Source organism: Phyllobates terribilis, unplaced genomic scaffold (genome assembly GCF_046119375.1).
Source record: "Phyllobates terribilis strain yellow unplaced genomic scaffold, ASM4611937v1 Scaffold_1__5_contigs__length_1240528914, whole genome shotgun sequence".
Taxonomy (NCBI): domain Eukaryota; kingdom Metazoa; phylum Chordata; class Amphibia; order Anura; family Dendrobatidae; genus Phyllobates; species Phyllobates terribilis.
In genome coordinates, this window is record NW_027362761.1 from 1,173,581,799 (window position 1) to 1,173,600,467 (window position 18,669).

Consider the following 18,669-nt stretch of genomic DNA (forward strand, 5'->3'; position numbering starts at 1 on the left):
AAGAATAATCTATAATATAACCGGGGATGCGTCCCTCTGACTGAAGCCTTTATAGACTGCGCATGCGTGACACGCAGTCTGGCTCCAGACAGAAGAATGCATGGAGCCATTACAGATAAGAGGAGGTGTATGGCGCCGGAGATTGCGGTATGTGTAGACACTGAACGCATACCGCGATCTCCGGCGCCATACTTACCTGACCAGGAGGAGCGTTGCCGCGGCGCCTCTCTTCGCCGGAGACCGGGGCAGGAATGAGGCGTCTGATCGGCGCATGCGCATAGCGCTATCCGGCGCCATTTTACTGAAGACACATTTGCAGTGTCTTCAGCAAAATGGCGCCGGACAGCGTGGTGCTCTGGCGCAGTGCTCCTCCCCGGCCTCTGGCAGAACAGGACACAGCAGCGCTGGAGCACAGAGAAGAAAGGTGAGTATAAGTGTTTTATTTTTTTTGGATGTGTCTACAGCGTGAAAGGGATGCGGGGGCTACACATACCAGGATTGGGGTGAGGGGTACCACACATACCAGGAATGGGGTGAGGGGTACCACACATAACAGAATTGGGGGGATGAGGGGTGCCACGCATACCGTGATTGGGGGGATGAGGGGTGCCATGCATACCGGGATTGGGGGGATGAGGGGTGCCACGCATACCAGAATTGGGAGTGAAGGGTGCCACACATACCAGGATTGGGGGGAGTGAAGGGTGCCACACATACCAGGATTGGGGGGATGAGGGGTGCCACGCATAGCAGGATTGGGGGGGTGAGGGGTGCAACGCGTACCATGATGGGGATGAGGGGTGCTACGCATACCAGGATGAGGATGAGGGGTGCCACGCATACCAGGATTGGGGGTGAGGGGTGCCATGCATACCAGTATATGATGGTGGGGACAGGATGGGGGCAGCACAAATACTAGGAGGGGGGCAGCACATACCAGCATGGGAGACCATATACCAATAAAAATGCTCGCCACCCGGGTGTAGAACGGGTTCAATAGCTAGTTAAATATAAAGAAATTACCAACAACATTGAAGAAATTAAATTTTATGATAAAATATTGTTATATGCAATATAATGTTCTATTGCCCTATAACTGTTAATGTTGTTATTCATAAACTTTAGTTTTTTTTACCTATAGTAATAAAGTATATGATAAACTAAAATATATAAATACATATAATATTAGCACTAGTCATACAGGTAGCAGTGACGTAATGATCATGGCAATTTAATGAATATTATAGTTGGAAAACTTATTGGTAGGATTGTAGTGATATTATTTTTCCTCTTCTACTACTACTTTTATTATCACTGTTTTTATTATCAAATTGCTAATTTTTATAAATCCTTTTTTCTTCACAAGTGGAAAGGATCTGATTATAATACAGGGCAGCTTCTCCTTCACCTAATCAGAAGACTTGCCCTCATGTCTTTGGGTTTGTTATCAATTTTTTTGTTACTAATGTAGATCTTATGTGTAGAAGATTTTTGTAAAAGGGATAAAACCCTGATGGACCCAATCTCTCGATGGGTCCATAAGATAATATAACCTTTGATTCAATCAGTTTATAATTATCAAAGCATAAAACTGTCCTCACAAACAAAGAAAAGTTCATGGTAATCAGGATCTAAACCACAAGAATCGTATGTTACTCCAAGGTATAATATCTAGTGATGAGAGAGTGTGCCGGGCACTGCTCGGTAATCGATCGAGTATCCCAAGTGCTCAAGTACCCGCACCACATATTTTGCTGTCTTTCAGCCACTAAACATGCGGTGATTTCATGCCAATTACGGTAATGCCATAGCCATATTGGCTTCTGGCATTACTGTGATTGGCCGGCCTATATAAGACCCGGTGACATGATGATTGCCACACTGTACCCCGGAAACAGAGTTGGGAGAGTTGCTGCAGAAGGGAAAGTTAGCATTACAGGCCTTGCTGCAGAAACCTAAAACCAACAGTCCTTATCAAGGCTACATCTATTCTAGTCAATACCACTGTTAGCAGTACGATTTAGTGTAGGGATAGCTGTTGGGGAAGGGGTAGTACTGCATTACAGGCCTTGCTGTAGAAAACAAAAAGCAAAACTAGCCACATTCAGCTATGGAAATTTTTGTACTAATTGTACGACTATGGCTTTCTGGTATATCTCCATTTTACTAGCCCTCTACGACTCAAGAAGGAGAGATAAAAAGTTCTCCTTGTAATGTGGGTTGAGAAGGGTGAACAACTAGTAACCATTGTTGGCCAAAATACATATAACGCCAGGGTCACAGGAAAGGCAACGGGATATAGTGTCAGCCGTGGGTGCCAGACTCGCAACAGGAAAGACTTCTATTCCTCGAGAGGTGGAGTTTCTGCTGTTTTTGCATGTCAGGAGCTCTTCCAATGTGACATGGCATCCACAATCTATTTCAGCCAACATTGATCTTCAGAAATTTGAAAACTGACAATTCATAAACTTTTTTTATTCATTTAATTAAATTAAAATACATTTCAAAAATTATACAAATATGGGAGCCCTTGGTGTAATGTGATATGAAATAGATGGATAGATATGAGATATATAGATATTAAATACATAGATATGTGATAGAATAGATAGATATGAAGTATATAGATATGAAATTATTAGATATGAAAGAAATAGATATGAAATACGATTGTATGAAACAAATAAATATATTTCCCACTATAGATAGAAATGATATATATAAAGAGCGAGAGGTTAGATACATATTGTAACGGGTCCGGGAGGCGGAACCTCTGAGCTACTATACAAGGGGGCGGCCCTTGTAAGGGAGCGGGTGGCAGTCTCTGGATGAATGGACAGGAAGATACGGCAAGTGATCAGGGCAGTCTCTGGGTGAACGGACAGGGAGATACGGCAAGTGATCAGGGCAGTCTCTGGGTAAGGGGTAGGTACGACCTGTGATGGCAGAGCCTCCGGGTAGGCTAGCAGGCAGATGGTAGATGGGTGCTCCCAGGTGAGCAAGCGAGAGTCTCTGGAATAGCAGGTGGTCACGGCACGTGACGGCGGAGCCTCCGGGCTGGCAGGCAGGCAGGTAACGGAGAAGCGCTCCCAGGTGAGCGGGCAAGAGTCTCTGGAATAGCTGGTGGTCACCGCACGTGACAACGGGACCTCCGGGCTGGCAAGCAGGCAGGTAACGGAGATGCGCTCCCAGGTGAGCGGGCAAGAGTCTCTGAGATAGCTGGTGGTCACAGCACGTGACAACGGAGCCTCCGGGCTGGCAAGCAGGCAGGTAACGGAGAAGCGCTCCCAGGTGAGCGGGCAAGCTGGTCCATAGACAGACTGACCGGAGTAGTAAAGCAGACCGTCGGACCTCAGGCAAGCAGGCAGGTAGCTGATATGCGCTCCCAGGTGAGCGGGCAGGCTGGTCCTTAGACAGACTGACAGGAGTAGTAAGGCAGACCGTCGGACCTCAGACTGGCAGACAGGTAACAAGTATTCAGGCAGGAATCAGGCAGGTAACTGGCAGGAATCAGGCAGGTAACTGGCAGGTAACTGGCAACGGGACCTGAGGGCTGAAGCACAGGTGAGACACAGGTGCAAACAACATTGCTCGGGCACCTCCATTTTGGAGGAGGTGCCTTTTATATGATGAAGTCCTCCGGCCATTGGCCGGGGACTCTTTAGGGCGGCGCGCGCGGCCCCTTTAAGAGGAGGGGAGCGCGCGCGCGCGCGCCCTAAGCACAGGGGCCGGGAAGGAGCGCGCGCCGAGAGCAGAGCAGGAGGAGGACGCCGGGACGGAGCGCGCGCTGACAGCAGAGCGGGGAGAGGACGCCGGGCAGGAGCGCGCGCTGACAGCAGAGCGGGGAGAGGACGCCGGGCACGGAGCAGAGCGGTGAGGGGAGCAGCGTCCCTGCCTAGCAGAGGGCAGGGACGCCAGCGCTACACATATAATATAGGTTATAGAGAGAGTGGTACATAGCTACAAGATAAATAGATCGCAAAAAATATAAAAATCCCTTCAACTGGAACCCTTTTTCTTATTTTCACTAAACCCCTTTTGTTTTCGATTCTTTTTCAATCTCAATCAGTAAGAAAGTTGAATTCAAAACTAGTTTTTTTTTATATGATTTATTGAAAAACTCATACAGTCTATTGGATAATATATATATATATAAAGATATCAAAACTCATAAATAAAAACAGTAAATAAGTTTCCCCTTCTCTCAAATATATACAATGTGTAATGTATCAAACCACTATATACAAGGCAGATAACTCTACACTCTCATTTACAGTTAGTGCTTAAAAAAAAGGTTGGGAGCTGGTGAAAGAATTGTAATACGGGCCTCTGTTAAGGTGAAGTGTGTCCTGTAAATCTGCAGATGGTTCCATCATGGAGCCTGAGGTGGAACTGCTGAATCCAGTGATGTTTCTTTGGGAGAGTTCATTCACCAACCCCAGAGTCATCGGCCTGTTCGATGAGCTAGAGTCCAAGGAGGAGGTCATACTGCTGAAAAATGTATTCAAACAGGGAGCAGAGGTGCTTCCTGTGGGAGATGCGCTGTTCAGAACTTTTGAGGAGGCTTCCACCACTGGGGATGATGGAGTCATCATAGATGGCGTATCACCACCTTTCCTCTCTCCAGCTGGGCAACCTTCTTCACTCTTAACCGTAACAGAATCAGTGGTGTTGGATTCTGATCTGCGCTTTTTTGTTTGTCGAAATTTTCCGTTGTCAAACATCTTCTTGCAGTTAGGATCCAGAGTCCAGTAATTACCTTTGCCTAAACATTGTAAAAAAATGAATATTATTGTAATATAATGAAATATAAACATATACATTATAATATAGCAAATCTAAAGTACAAATTATTTAAAAAAAATCTATGAAAATTAAATGATTTTTACTGATACAGTAAATAGAACAGTTGAAAAAATTTATGGGAAAATTCTAGTCATTCAACCAGTCTAAAGTTTTTAAAAACATTCTGAAGATTTATTTTATTAAAAATAATTCTTATTTGAGGTTGGATCTAAAAGTCAATACACTTCTAAAAAAAAAAAATTCTAACAAAAAAAAAAAACTTACAGTAGAATTTTCTGATAACTGTGTATTTTTGTTTGTAAAATACAAAACCAAGGGCAACTTATTGGCAAATACTAATACTATTGCGACTAAAAATATATAATTAATTAGAATGAATGTAGTTATATAATTACCTGGGTCATTCTCATCTCTTGGCACTTTCTTAAAGCAGTCATTCAAAGACAAGTTGTGTCGAATTGAATTTTGCCATCCTGCTTTGCTCTTCTTATAAAATGTAAAATAGTCCTCCACATACTGGTATATTTGGCTCAGGGTCAGCTTCTTTCCTGGAGCATTTTGTATGGCCATTGCAATAAGTGCGGAGTAGGAATATTGAGGCCTTACAAGCTTCATAAGTTCCTCCTGAGAAGCTATGGAAAACCAACCTTGATCTGCACCACTGAAACCAGACGAATTTGTCAAGAATCCATTAGAAGGCGGCATATGCAAGTTTGGGTTATTTCCATAAGGATATCCAGGCCTATTAAGACCTAAATAAGAGTTGGTCGATGGTGAATTGTCTCCAATTCCATAGTTGGCCACCCTTGGCATTGAATGAAAGTTCTGCTGGGGGTACATCGTGACGTTTTCACCATATACTGCCATCTTATGAAGGTTTGTAGATCTCTGATGAGCTGGAAGATGAAAAGAGTTCATACTCTTATTCGGCAGGTTCACACAAAGTCCTTCTGAGAACAGGTGCTGAACGGATTTGGAGTGCTGTCTTTATACTTCTCTGGAGTAGTGATCCTCCCTGCCCGAGGCCACTGATTGGTTTGTTTTACATATTCGTTTTTTTTTTTTTCAACAACCAGTTAGATGTCTTAGTTGAAAGACAGGGGTGTGTAAAGTGAAGGACTAATCACCAAAGAGGCACCAGAGAGAACAATCTGTCTTTTTTTTTCCATTCATTGTTCTATTGATCTTTCTGTACCTGCATTTCAAGACTTTTTTTTTCCTAACTTGAATTAAAACTGTGAACTGAAAGTAGAAAAACAAATCTTCACATTGAAAAAGTCAAGTTCCTTGAGAATCTCAAATACTTATTACCTTTTACATCGCTTATAAGATGTAGAAAAAAATAACAACAAAACATTGTTCAGTTAAGCAGCTAAACTTCTAGAAATTCCTTCAAAATAATGATTATTCTATTAACTGGCAAGAACAATTAATTATTATTTTTGTGTCTTTTTTAAAAGCATCATTTATTCGGAGAAATTATTAAGTAAAATAAATTTATAATAATAAGAATAGCATTGTATGTATCATTGTGAGTTCATGTATTACCTGTCAATGTTTCAGTTCACTTGAAATTAGCTTTTTTTTTCACATTTGGAAGTCAAGCCACACAAGATGCAAAATGAATAAATCTCTACTCTATGAAATTCACAATCTTACTTTGATCCAATAAAAGCTACTTTATATATGTACAGGCTCGATGGCATCTTTTTCCTATGTTGCGTAATATATTGTAATATAGATTATTTCTTGGATGACTAATCTATTACTAAACAATGTATCATTATTGTACACTATACTATGAGATATTCATCTTTTTTTTATTTTATTTTTTTATTTTTACACCATTTCTGGACAACTCCGCCAACTTATTGAAAAGTGGGCAAATCTTCCCCGGGAGCACATCCTGAAAATGGATCCTAATTTATGCCATAAGAGAATGAATCCAGTGCACTCTTAAAACGAATTTATGCACATCTCTGCTATAGTCATGCAAGCTTCAGAGAATAAAGAATGACCCGAATTATTCACCATGATACTATTGGCACTCTCTGACCACAGCTAATACAAAAGGTATTCAATTCAGTTGTGTTTAACACTTGCCTCAGACAGGTTGTCTGTGATTCTTCCCTTCACTCATATGTAAACTATGACAGGGCGGGGGTCTCCAACCTCTCAGCAGGGCGTCAGGTTCTAGGGCATCCAATGATCAGAGGGGCAGGAGAGATGGTGTGTAAAAAATACATGTAAAAAGTAAATATAAAAAAAAAAAGATAAATGACTTAAATATATTAGTTTTACAATAATGACCTGTAAAACATTTAAAATATACATACACGTAAAAAATATATATAAAAAAACAAAATAAATGAAGTGAAGTAAAATAACAAATCTAAAGATAGAATTACATTATTTTATAATAATGACATGTAAAGCCATGTTTAAAATATACATAGGAGTAAAAGTATAAAAGAAAAAGCAAAAACCTCTAAATATAAAATGAAATGAAATAAAAGAAAAACACATAAATAAGACTTTTTCTCAATACACTAGGTTTGCAATAATTATATATACCGCAAAGAAATGTTTAAAACCTACATAGCTAAAAATATTAAGATATAGAAGAAAAACTACAAATGAAATATAACAAAATGAAATCTTATAAAGAATTAAATGTAAAGACATAACTAATAACAGCAAGAAAATGAAATTTATTTTTATAATAAAATGTTATATGCATTATAATGTTTTATTGCTTTAAAACTTTTAATGTTATTATTCTTAAAGTTTTTTTTTTTAAGTATAGTATTAAAATATATGACTAAGTAAAATATATGAATATAATATTAACACTAGTCATACAAGTAGCAGTGAAGTAATGATCGTGGCAATATAATGAATATTATAGTTGGAAAAGTTATTGGTTGCGTTGTAGTGATATTATTTTTCCTCTTCCACTACTACTTTTATTACTACTTTTTTTTATTAAAATTCCTAATAGTTTTATAAATCCTTTTCTAAACAAGTGGAAACGTTCTGTTTATAAAGCCGGATGGTTTCTCCTTCAGCTCATCAGAAGACTTGCCCCAATGTCTTAAGCCCCCGTCTCACATAGCGAGATCGCTAGCGAGATCGCTGCTGTGTCACGGTTTTGGTGACGCAACAGCGACCTCACCAGCGATGTCGCTATGTGTGATACTTTGCAGCGATCAGGCCCCTGCTGTGAGGTCGCTGATCGCTGCAAAGTGTCCTGGACCATTTTTTGGTCGTTGCTCTCCCGCTGGTCAGCACACATCGCTGTGTGTGACCAGCGGGAGCAGCGATCAGGCTGGTAACTATGGTAAACATCAGCTTACTAGGGGTGCACGCACTCCTAGGAACCCGTTGTTTATCATGGTTAAGAGCCTGCTAAAGTGAGCGGTAACCTCCCGCTCACTGTAGCAGAGTGGTAACCATGATAAACAGCAGGTTACTAGGTGCGCGTGTGCCCCTAGTAACCCGATGTTTACGATAGTTACCAGCCTGCTCCTGCTTCAGCAGGCTCGTAACCAGGAGCAGGACATCGTGGAACGATTCTTTCCACGATGTCGCTGCTCCCTTGATCGTTGGTGAGCCTGCCTGTATGACAGCTCACCAGCGACCACATAGCGACACAGCAACGATCCCTGACAGGTCGTATCATTGTTGGGATCGTTGCAGCGTCGCTAAGTGTGACGGTACCTTAAGGGTTTGTTCTCAAGACCATTGTTACTAATTTAGATCTTATGTACAGAAGATTTCTGTAAAGGGGGTGAACCAAACCCCAATGGACCCAATCTCTCAAGGGACCCATAGTATAATGTAACATTTGATTCAATCAGTTTGTAATTATCAAAGAATAAAACTGTCCTCAGAAACAAAGAAAAGTTCATAGTGATCAGGATCTAAACCACAAGGTTTAGATGATACTCCTGAGTATAATATCCAATCCAAATGTTCTTATATTCTCTCCTATAGTCACAGTTGTTACGTCACAGTCTGCTCAGAAGGAAGAAGCCAGGAACTGAAAAGTTCTGTAAACAGTCTAGAGAGATTTACTGTCACTCGTTGACTCACAATTGAGAACATTATTTTTCTCTCCACCTTCCAGACTGGAAACAAAAGCAAAAGTGTCAGGGGGTCTAATAGCAAAACAAATAGTGTAAGTGGTGGAGTGTGTAGTGACAGACAGCTGAGCATGCTGAAATCTTTTTTACTTTGCTACAAAATTAATGGAAGGCTTCTTTTCACATTGAAAAATAAGAGAACCCTTGATTTCACCAATCCAAGACTTCAGAAAAGTCAGAGACAAAGGAAAAACTCTGAGCTAGAAGTTTAGGCCCATAAATTTGTAAGTGCATAGATATTATATGAACATTTTAGAGATTCTATTCGATTTGCGAGATTCACCTGAGTTTGGCTGAGAAATTAAGTATGCATTAAATTTATATGTTACAAATCCAATTGCTCCTAAAAGCTTTTTATTATGCTCGAAGATTTCCCCACACCACAGAGAAGTATTGTGGGGGTCGTGATGACATTCCACTCGTCCTCCAGTCACTCCAAATTCAAACTATGAGCATGGGTCAACCATTCAAAGAATGAGTCAGACAACAAGCTGGTTCAAACTCAGAGCATGCTCAAAAGACTACTACAGACAACGTTCTCAGCAATGTTCTGTGTTTATTCCTACATACACAAAACTAAATACACTACATAATGGGGAGGGGAAAGGGGTTGTCCGGGGCGGGGTAAGCCATGAAAGTCCAGTGTCTGGCCACTCCTGATTGGTCCACATCTCCTTATCTCAGTCTCTGGGCAGATATTGCAGCCGTCAGCTTATAATCTTGTTTCGTTTCTCTGAAATAAGTCTTGGCAACACTGGAACTGTCTTAGTTTAAGTTTCGATTTGAGTAATACGTAGCAAGGAAAGCTTATTGTTATATGACACAAAATGGTGGTTAGTACATAAGCAAAAAAGCGTATAAAAGTTACAAAAGTATAAAAGTTACAAATATATATATTCTCTTTTTCCCCGACAGTATGAACAGAGCTGTCAAAAAATATTATGCTTACCTCGCCCCTCACTTCCTACTCAGTCCTCCTCCGGTCTGCTTCCCCCTGTTGCTCCAGTCTTCTCTTCTGTTTTCAGTTGTACGCAATCTTTGGCTTCAAGGGAACATAGTAGGCCTCACATAATGCAATGATTTTAGTTGAAGCCCAAAAACTGGGAACGGAAGTAAAGACAGAAGAGATAGGTAGAAACGATTCAGCAGAGTACCGTGCAGGGAGTAGTGGCATTAGTACTGGTGAGAGGCGAGTTGAGAATATTGTTTGTTTATTTTTACCAACCATTAAAAGAATCAAGAAACATTTAATCATGCTGCTGACTCACCCCCAGAGCCGTGGGGTGCTCGGCAGCTGGGTCTTGTGGCTGCTTGCAGGGGATATCACGGTGGCTGGCCCGGTCCGTGACCCAGGGCGGTCAGTGCAATAAGGGGAGTATTTATAGGGGATTTGTCGTGACGCCACCTGTGGTGCCTGGTGAGGATCACCTGCGCTGCGACAGTACACTGAGATGGAACGGATCCCCACAGGTGGAGCAAGCCTCAGGGCAGTGTAAATGAATGGAGGCGCGCTGGGCATTGTAGTGCAGGGAGGGAAATGGTGCCGGCGAAAGAAAGGGACCCAGGCAGTACAGTGCAGTCATCCAAGATTTACTCACAGTTCTTTGACAGTCCACAGGTGCACTGTACTGGTGCAAGCCTCCCACGTCGCACTGTGTTCACCGGACAGGGGTTCAGTCCTTCCTCAGACAACTTGGGAGTGCCTGGCAGAACCTCACTTCCTTGTTTACCTTTCTAGACTGACTTCACGCTGGGTCTTTCTCTCTCCTGCCCTGCTCTTCCCACTGTGAATCCTATTCGGGTGCTATGAGGTCCCCCCTGTCCATCGGAGTTGCTCAGACCTGCTTGACCTTACTTGGAATGGAGTGGGGTTTTGGCTTCTGGCTATAGAAGTCAGAAGCCTGCGGTTTTTCCAGCCGAGGCTTGAAGCTGCATGACTGGGCCAGGGGCCGGTCCCCTTCTTGCGGCCTAGATCCTCCTGACACTTGGCAGGTTCGGGGTGTACGGGTTCTACCTGCACTCGCCGTACCCCCTAGGATCCCTTCTTTGCAGAATGGAGCTTACTCTCTGCTCCCCTCCTGGGCCTCCGAGACTAGGCCCTGCTTGTGGAGCAGAGCTCCTGAAGAGACTCTTCTCCTGGACTGACTGTCCTCACTCCCTGAACTGTACTGTCTCTGAACTAAGATTGCTTCCCTTTATATATCTACTGTATGGATGCTCCCCTAAACTACTTTCTCCACCCACACCCACTACTGGTTCCCCATTACCTTTGGGTTCCCCCCACTCCAGCCAGGGGCAGGGCTCAGCTGAAAACTACATTGCGTCTTGCCCCTCCTGCTGGCCTGGAGCAGTCTAGTGTTGGATATACTGTAGGTGTTGGGGTTCCGTGCAGCACTCCTTCCTTACCTGAGAGAAGGGAGACACCACACCTCTGTTTGAGGTGCAGTACCTCTGTGCCGACCGAACCCTCAGGGGCGCCACATTCCCTCCTGGTAAAACACAGCACGCCCGCTGGAACAGACTAAAACAGATTATAAATGACATGCAAATTTTAAGATGCATCCACATATAACATTATAAAATCTAACATTTCTTCCCTTTTTGGGAGGCACTTCACTTTAAATGTTACTGTTAAGGGGGCGGTTGCAAACAACTTTAATAAAATGGAACACAACCGACCCTGGGATCCGCAAAACAGCCTGGAGGACTGCTGCCGATCACTTCCGGGGTGGAAAGGAAAGCGACAAACTAAAATGTTAAACCCTTCCGTGTTCCTGCACACAGGAATGGGTATAGCGGTTCGCTCTATCTCTGTTAACTGCACGGAAGAAGAGTGACCGGGATAGCACCTACTTAACTGAAAAACCACTCCGTGTTAAAGCACATGGAGTGGGTTTCAGCGGTTCACACAATCTCCAAGAACCGCAGGGAGACATGCGACCGGGAAAAATGCGGTAGCCCTGTCTTCGATACAGGCGCTACGCAGTAGGAGTTGGTGCTAAGATGCGTGTGACTCACGCCGACGGGTACGTGCCCTCTGCCAGTGTGCTACCGGACAGAGGAGTGTTTCTCCACGTGGTCCTGGAGGCTGCTCGGGGTGTAAGGCGACCCCCACTGACAGAGCCAGTCTGCAAGGCGAAGCTACCTGCCTACTTTCACTAGCCTGCATCTATGGAGCTAACCTGCCTAGCAGAAACAACACGTGGGGCACAGACATCCACACACCAGGATCATGCTCTATGATCTGAGCGCGCCGCCATGTTTGTGGGCGGGCCTTTTAAAGACTAAGCACTGCCCCACTGTCGCACCATTGGTGACATCACTTGTGACCAATCAGGCGGTGCCAGGTCACTGGATCAGTAGGTTCCTGAACCACCAATCATGGTCCGCCATGTCACGGGCATGCTCAGTGTGATGCATCTTGGACTTAGGCTGCCGGATCCCTGACTCCCTCCGCAACCTATACTTCATAGTGCTAGGCACAAACACCCAAGATACAGATTGCACATGTCGTGCACTAGCTAGGCGTTGGGACCGATGGCGGTGCTGTGCAAAATCAGCCTTGGCTGAGCCTGAATTGGAGACCACTGGATCCACAGATAATTCTGAACCCATTTCAGATCCAGCAACTGCCGGGTGCCTAACAGTTATATTGTAAAGCATTATAAGAGCACTTTTCATATAAAAATTTTATCATGAGTTCCTGCACCAGTAGCAGCATGAGGTACCCATCCACAAACCCTCAACGTAGGCCCTGAGCATGGCAGCAGGTGATCTAATCCTTGATCTTGTCTTCGGCCATGCCAAATGGGTTTTTGTTCTGAGGTAATGGTCATTACTGTTAGGTGTCAGGCTCTTGCTGGATTTGAAATGGGTCTAGAGCCTTCTGTGGTCTCCCATTCTGGTCCAGCTGGGCCTGAAGCTACTCAGCATCGTCATCAGCCCCAGTGCATACCTGGTCCACTAGATGTACAGATTGTTTCTTGGGTGTTTGTGTCTAGCAATGTTGAGCATAAGTTGCGGAGGGAGACTGCTTTTAGAGTCTTAGTCCAGGATTTGCCGCACTGAGCATGCCCGTGACCTGGCGGATCGCGATTGGTGGTTTGGCAACCACCTGAACCGGTGACCTGACACCACCTGATTAGTCCACGGGTGGCGTCACCAATGGCGCATCGGTGGGCTGGGCTTAGTCTTTAAAAGGTCCGCCCACAAACATGGTGGCGTGCTCTGATCATTGAGCAAGTGATGCTATTGTGTGGACAACTGTGTTCCACTTAGTTCCCATAGGCAGGCTAGTGGAAATAGGCAGGTAGCTTCGTCTTGCAGCCTGGCTCAGCTTAAGGGGTCCCCTAACACCCCGAGCAGTGTGCAGACGTCCTATCCACGGCTATCGCCTGTCTGCCACATGGAGCAGTACCCTTCAGTCCGGTAGCACGCCGGCTGGAGGCACGTGTACCGTCGGCGTAGTCACACATGCATCCTAGCGCCGCCAGAGTAGTCCTTGTGTAGTAACAGGCTACAGATAGTTTACCGGTCGCACATCTCCCGTGCTGTTAACGGAGATTGAGCGAACCGCTATACCCGTTCCTGTGTGCAGTTACACGGAAGGGTTTATCATTTAAGTTGGTTGCTTTCCTTTTCACCTGGAAAGTGTTCGGCAGCAGTCCACCTGGCTGCATCGCGGACCCCAGGGTCGGTTGCGTTCCATTATATTAAAGTTGTTTGCAACCGCCCTCCTAACACGTTACTATAAAACCAATAAGGTGCACTTTAAGAAGTGCTGACCTATTTATAATGGAAAGTTTGTACTGTAGGTAGATCACTGTCCTCGTCCCTAATGTCTTTTTACTCTACTCTGTTTTTTAAAAACATAATAAAACAAACTGCAACACTCAAACAGCACCCTGACGGGTGATTATATACATTTAGTCCCAATACTACGCCTAGTACTGGGGACCCCGCCTGGGGTATTCCTCATTTTTCCCTGACCCAGCCGGGTCACGAGGGACTTCCTGCAGGGGTGCGTCCTTTCCAGCATGGTACACATGCAAGGGCATACCAGCCACATTCACCATGGTGCCGGGTGAACGTGACACGAACTCCCGGATACAGGTTCCGGTCGGGAAGGCCTTCCTCCAACTCGGGCTCCACATCCCACCAGTTGACAAAGATGTCCCTGTTAAATTCGTCACTGCTGATGAATCCCCACCCAGCCTTTAAATTGAACTTTATGATGAGGCCCTCTTCGCGGCTGCTGGGGTGGGCTGTCTCCGCCTGGCGGACTTGTGCCTTGGTGGCCTTGTCACGGGCCTCCAGGCGCTCACTGGGTGCTTGCCGGGCACGCCGCTCTTTTTCTAATTGCTTGAGCTCCCGCTTGCAGAACTCCTTCCTCTGCCGGGCGGCGGACTCGGTTTCCTGGGAGAACCCCATAAGGTCTCCCCCCAGTTGTCCCAGCATAACTCTTCTCCCCCGTGGCTGGCAACCGGGGGCGCTGGTATTGGAAGGAGTGGGCACGGCTGCTGATCCTAAAAGTGGGCGGACCAGTCAAAGACCGGCGCGCCGTAAAGCCACTCTAGTGGCGGAGGTGGGGGGAGGGCTTCCAGCAGTAGGCCCGAGGCTTCAGCGCCCGGGGATCAGGGGTTCCGGAAGGGCACTATATAGGTGATCCTCCGGTGCAGCGCTCGGAGGTGGAGGGTTCCTGAGTTCCGCGCCCAGGGGTGGAGGCTCTGGGCTGTACAGCAGTCGCAGCATACGGCAGGGGCTGGGGGAAAAGACCCAGGAGCAGGTTGGCACTGGCAGCGCCCGGGACTGGGGATATGCTCCTACCTGCTCCTGTACTCCATGCGGCCTCCTGATCCTCTGCAGGCTCTGTCGGGGCAGGGTTGCCGCTGCCGGTGTCTGGTGTCACATTCCGCTGTGCTGTTAGCTTTTGCAGCAGCTCGCTTCTCCACTTTGCGATCGCTGCTTGCTGGGCTCGCGCCACCTGTTGGCCCAGCTCGAGAACCTCACTCTGGAGGAACTCCAGTCCTCCGGGGACAACTTTTCCACATCTCTCTCCTCTCCTGGGTGAGGGGGATTACTTGGTGCTGTGGCAGACCAGAGGCGTAGGCTGGGCTTTTGCGGGCTTCCATCTCGGCTGCCGGGTGCGGTCTGGCTACACGGGTGGAGACCACACCCTGTCTCCATTCTTTCTCTCTGCCTCCTCTCTTCTTTTGGGGGCGGTCCCATGGCGATCTGCTGTCGGTCACTCCTTGTGACGGACACATCTATGCGGACAGTCACTGTTGCAAGGGGCAGGGAAGGCTTTTGGCGCCATTCTGGGACCCGGCCCACGATGAGAGGTTCCATTTTGTTGTCCTTTAGTATGCACATAATGGTGCCCGTTCTTCTGGGGCGGACGCCGCATTCAATGTAGAAAAACAGTCCTTAGGCACACAATACCCGCTGATAACAGGCTGGTCTTGCATCCTGTTCGTGACACCAAGATCTGACTCGCCCCCAGGGCCGTGGGGTACTCGGCAGCCGGGCCTTGTGGCTGCTTGCGGGGGATATCACGGTGGCTGGCCCGGTCCGTGACCCAGGGCGGTCAGTGCAATAAGGGGGGTATTTATAGGGCATTTGTTGTGACTAGTGTTGAGCGATACCTTCCGATATCAGGAAATATCGTATCGGATTGGATCGGACCAATACCCAAAAAGTATCAGATATCGCCGATTCCGATACCGGAAACCAATGCAAGTAAATGGGACACAAATATCGGAATGAAAATAAACCCTTTCTTTCCTTGTAGGTTAATTCTACATGAAGGAAAACAACTAAGAATAATGTAGAATGTATTACGCGAAAAGCCGGCAATTCATCAGCGGCATACACCGGTACCCGACAATTTGCAACAGAAAGAATAGAGCATCACACATAGATTAGGGAGATAGAAACATGTCAGTCACATATATATGAAGTACAGTGACAGTGTTGCTTACTGTACTTGTCATTTAGTGTAAAGGATTTATTTAAAAAAATAATAGTGTTTTCATGCACTGTCTCTTTAAAAAAGCCGGCCAGCAATTCAGCACCGGTACCCGACAATTTACAACAGAAAGAATAGAGCATCACACATAGATGAGGTAGATAGAAACATGTCAGTCACATATATATGAAGTACAGTGACAGTGTTGCTTACTGTACTTGTCATTTAGTGTAAAGGATTTATTTAAAAAAATAATAGTGTTTTCATGCACCGTCTCTTTAAAAAAGCCGGCCGGTAATTCAGCATCTGTACCTGACAATTTAGAATAGAAAGAATAGAGAATCACACATAGACAGTGTTGATTACTGTACTTGTCATTTAGTGTTAAAATAAAGGATTTATTTAAAAAAAAATTGGCGTGGGGTTCCCCTTAATTTCAGGCTCTAGCGGAGGTTAAGCAGACGGCTGGCGCAGATGTTTGAAGCCTGGGAAGGGGGTAATACCCACGGAACTTCCCAGGCTACTAATATCAGCCCCCAGCTGAATACCTAGCCTTTACTAGCTATTAAAATGGGGGACCCCCCAAAAAAAATGACGTGGGGTCCCCCCTAATTTAATAGCTAGCAAAGGCTAGGCAGACAGTTGGGGGCTGATATTAATAGCACAGGAAGGATGCCATGAATATTGGCCCCCTTCCCAGGCTAGAAACACCAGCCGTCAGCCGCCCCAGAAATGGCGCATCCATAGGATGCGCCAATTCGGGCACTTAGCCTCGCTCTTCCCACTGCCCTGTAGCGGTGGCAGTGGGGTAATAGGGCTGGGGTTGATGTTAGCTTATAATGCCAGCTGACATCAAGCCCAGGTTAGTAATGGAGAGGCGTCTATAAGACACCCCCATTACTAACCCCATAGTCAAAGTTAAAAAAAACACAAATACCCAGAATAAAGTCCTTTAATTGAAATAAAGACACAAATCTTTATTGTTCTAAATTAAAACATACTTACAATCACGCCCATTCCAGCTGAAGCCAACGATCTCCTGCAATAAAAGAAAAATTATAAAGCATCATCATCCTTACCTTTCCATGGTTCCCAGGACAGCTTCAGCTCTGCTACATCGAGATGACAGGCTCGACCGCAGCAGAACGCTGCCATCCAGCCTGTCATCCCGCAGACACTGAGAAGAGCAGGCTTGCTTGCGCTCCTCAGTGTCTCGCTGTGACGGCATAAAGATGAGCCGAGGTCAGCGTTCTGCTGCGGTCCAGCCTGTCATCTCGATGTAGCAGAGCTGAAGCCGTCCTGGGAACCATGGAAAGGTAAGGATGAGGTTGCTTTATTATTTTTCTTTTATTGCAGGAGATCGTTGGCTTCAGCTGGAATGGGCGTGACTGTAAGTATGGTTTAATTTAGAACAATAAAGAATTGTGTGTTTATTTCAATTAAAGGACTTTTTTCTGGGTGTTGTGTTTTTTTTTAAATACTTTACTAGAAATTCATGGTGGTCATGTCTAATATTGGCGTGACCCCATGAATTTTGGGCTTCAGGCCAGCTGATAATGCCAAGCTGGCCTTAACCCCTTTATTACCCAGAGAGCCACCGCACCAGGGCCCTGGATGAGTTGGGTACGGCGCCAGAAGATGGCGCTTCTATGAAATCGCCATTTTCCGGGGCGGCTGCGGACTGCAATTTGCAGCGGGTGGGGCCCAGAAAGATTGGGCCTCCCTGTGCTTCAGATTCCAGCCCCCAGTTGCCTAGTTGTACCTGGCTGTACACAATAATAGGGCGAAGCTCCACGTATTTTTTTTTTTTAATTATTTCATGAAATTCATGAAATAATTAAGAAAAAAAGGGCTTCCCTATGTTGTTGTGTCCAACCAGGTACAAATAGGCAGCTGGTGGTTGGGGGCAGCCCGTTCCTGCCTGCTGTACCTGGCTGGACACAAATATAGTGCGAAGCCCCACATCAATTTTTTTTAATTATTTCATGAATTTCCTGAAATAATTAAAAAAAATTGACGTGGGGCTTCGCACTATATTTGTGTCCAGCCAGGTACAGCAGGCAGGAACGGGCTGCCCCCAACCACCAGCTGCCTATTTGTACCTGGTTGGACACAACAATATAGGGAAGCCCTCTTTTTCTTAATTATTTCATGAATTTCATGAAATAATTAAAAAAAAAATATGTGGAGCTTCTCCCTATTTTTGTGTCCAGCCACGTACAACTAGGCAGCTGGGGGATGGAATCTGCAGAGCAGGGAGGCCCAAGCTTTCTGCCCCCCACCCCCCCCCCTGCTGAAAATTGCAGTCCGCAGCCACCCCGGAAAATGGCACGTTCATAGAAGCTGGATGCTGTACCTGGCTTGCATACAAAAATATAGCGAAGTCCACGTCAAAATTTTTGGGAAAAATTAATTAAAAAATAAATAATAATTTAGGGACTGCTTCTTTATTATCTCCTCAAATGTCATTTAGTGTTAAAATAAAGGATTTATTTTAAAAAATATTGGCGTGGGATCCCCCATAATTTTAGTCTCTAGCGGAGGTTAAGCAGATGGCTGGGGCAGATGTTTGAAGCCTGGGAAGGGGGTAATACCCACTGAGCTTCCCATGCTACTAATATCAGCCCCCAGCTGAATACCTAGCCTTTACTAGCTATTAAAATGGGGGACCCCCCCCAAAAAAATGACGTGGGGTCCCCCCTAATTTAATAGCTAGCAAAAGCTAGGCAGACAGCTGGGGGCTAATATTAA

The 18,669-nt window shown here is 45.3% G+C and overlaps 1 protein-coding gene across 1 annotated transcript; it reads right to left on the minus strand.

Moving 5' to 3' along the window:
* Positions 1–4,283: 4,283 nt before the first annotated feature.
* On the minus strand, positions 4,284–14,381 carry LOC141200128 (forkhead box protein I1c-like). Its single transcript, XM_073663269.1, has 4 exons — positions 14,062–14,381; positions 8,902–8,936; positions 5,202–5,702; positions 4,284–4,765 (listed from the first exon to the last, which is right to left on the minus strand). Exons 1-4 carry the CDS (start codon positions 14,379–14,381, stop codon positions 4,284–4,286), a joined length of 1,338 nt encoding a protein of 445 aa, XP_073519370.1.
* Between the last annotated feature and the right edge of the window lie 4,288 nt (positions 14,382–18,669).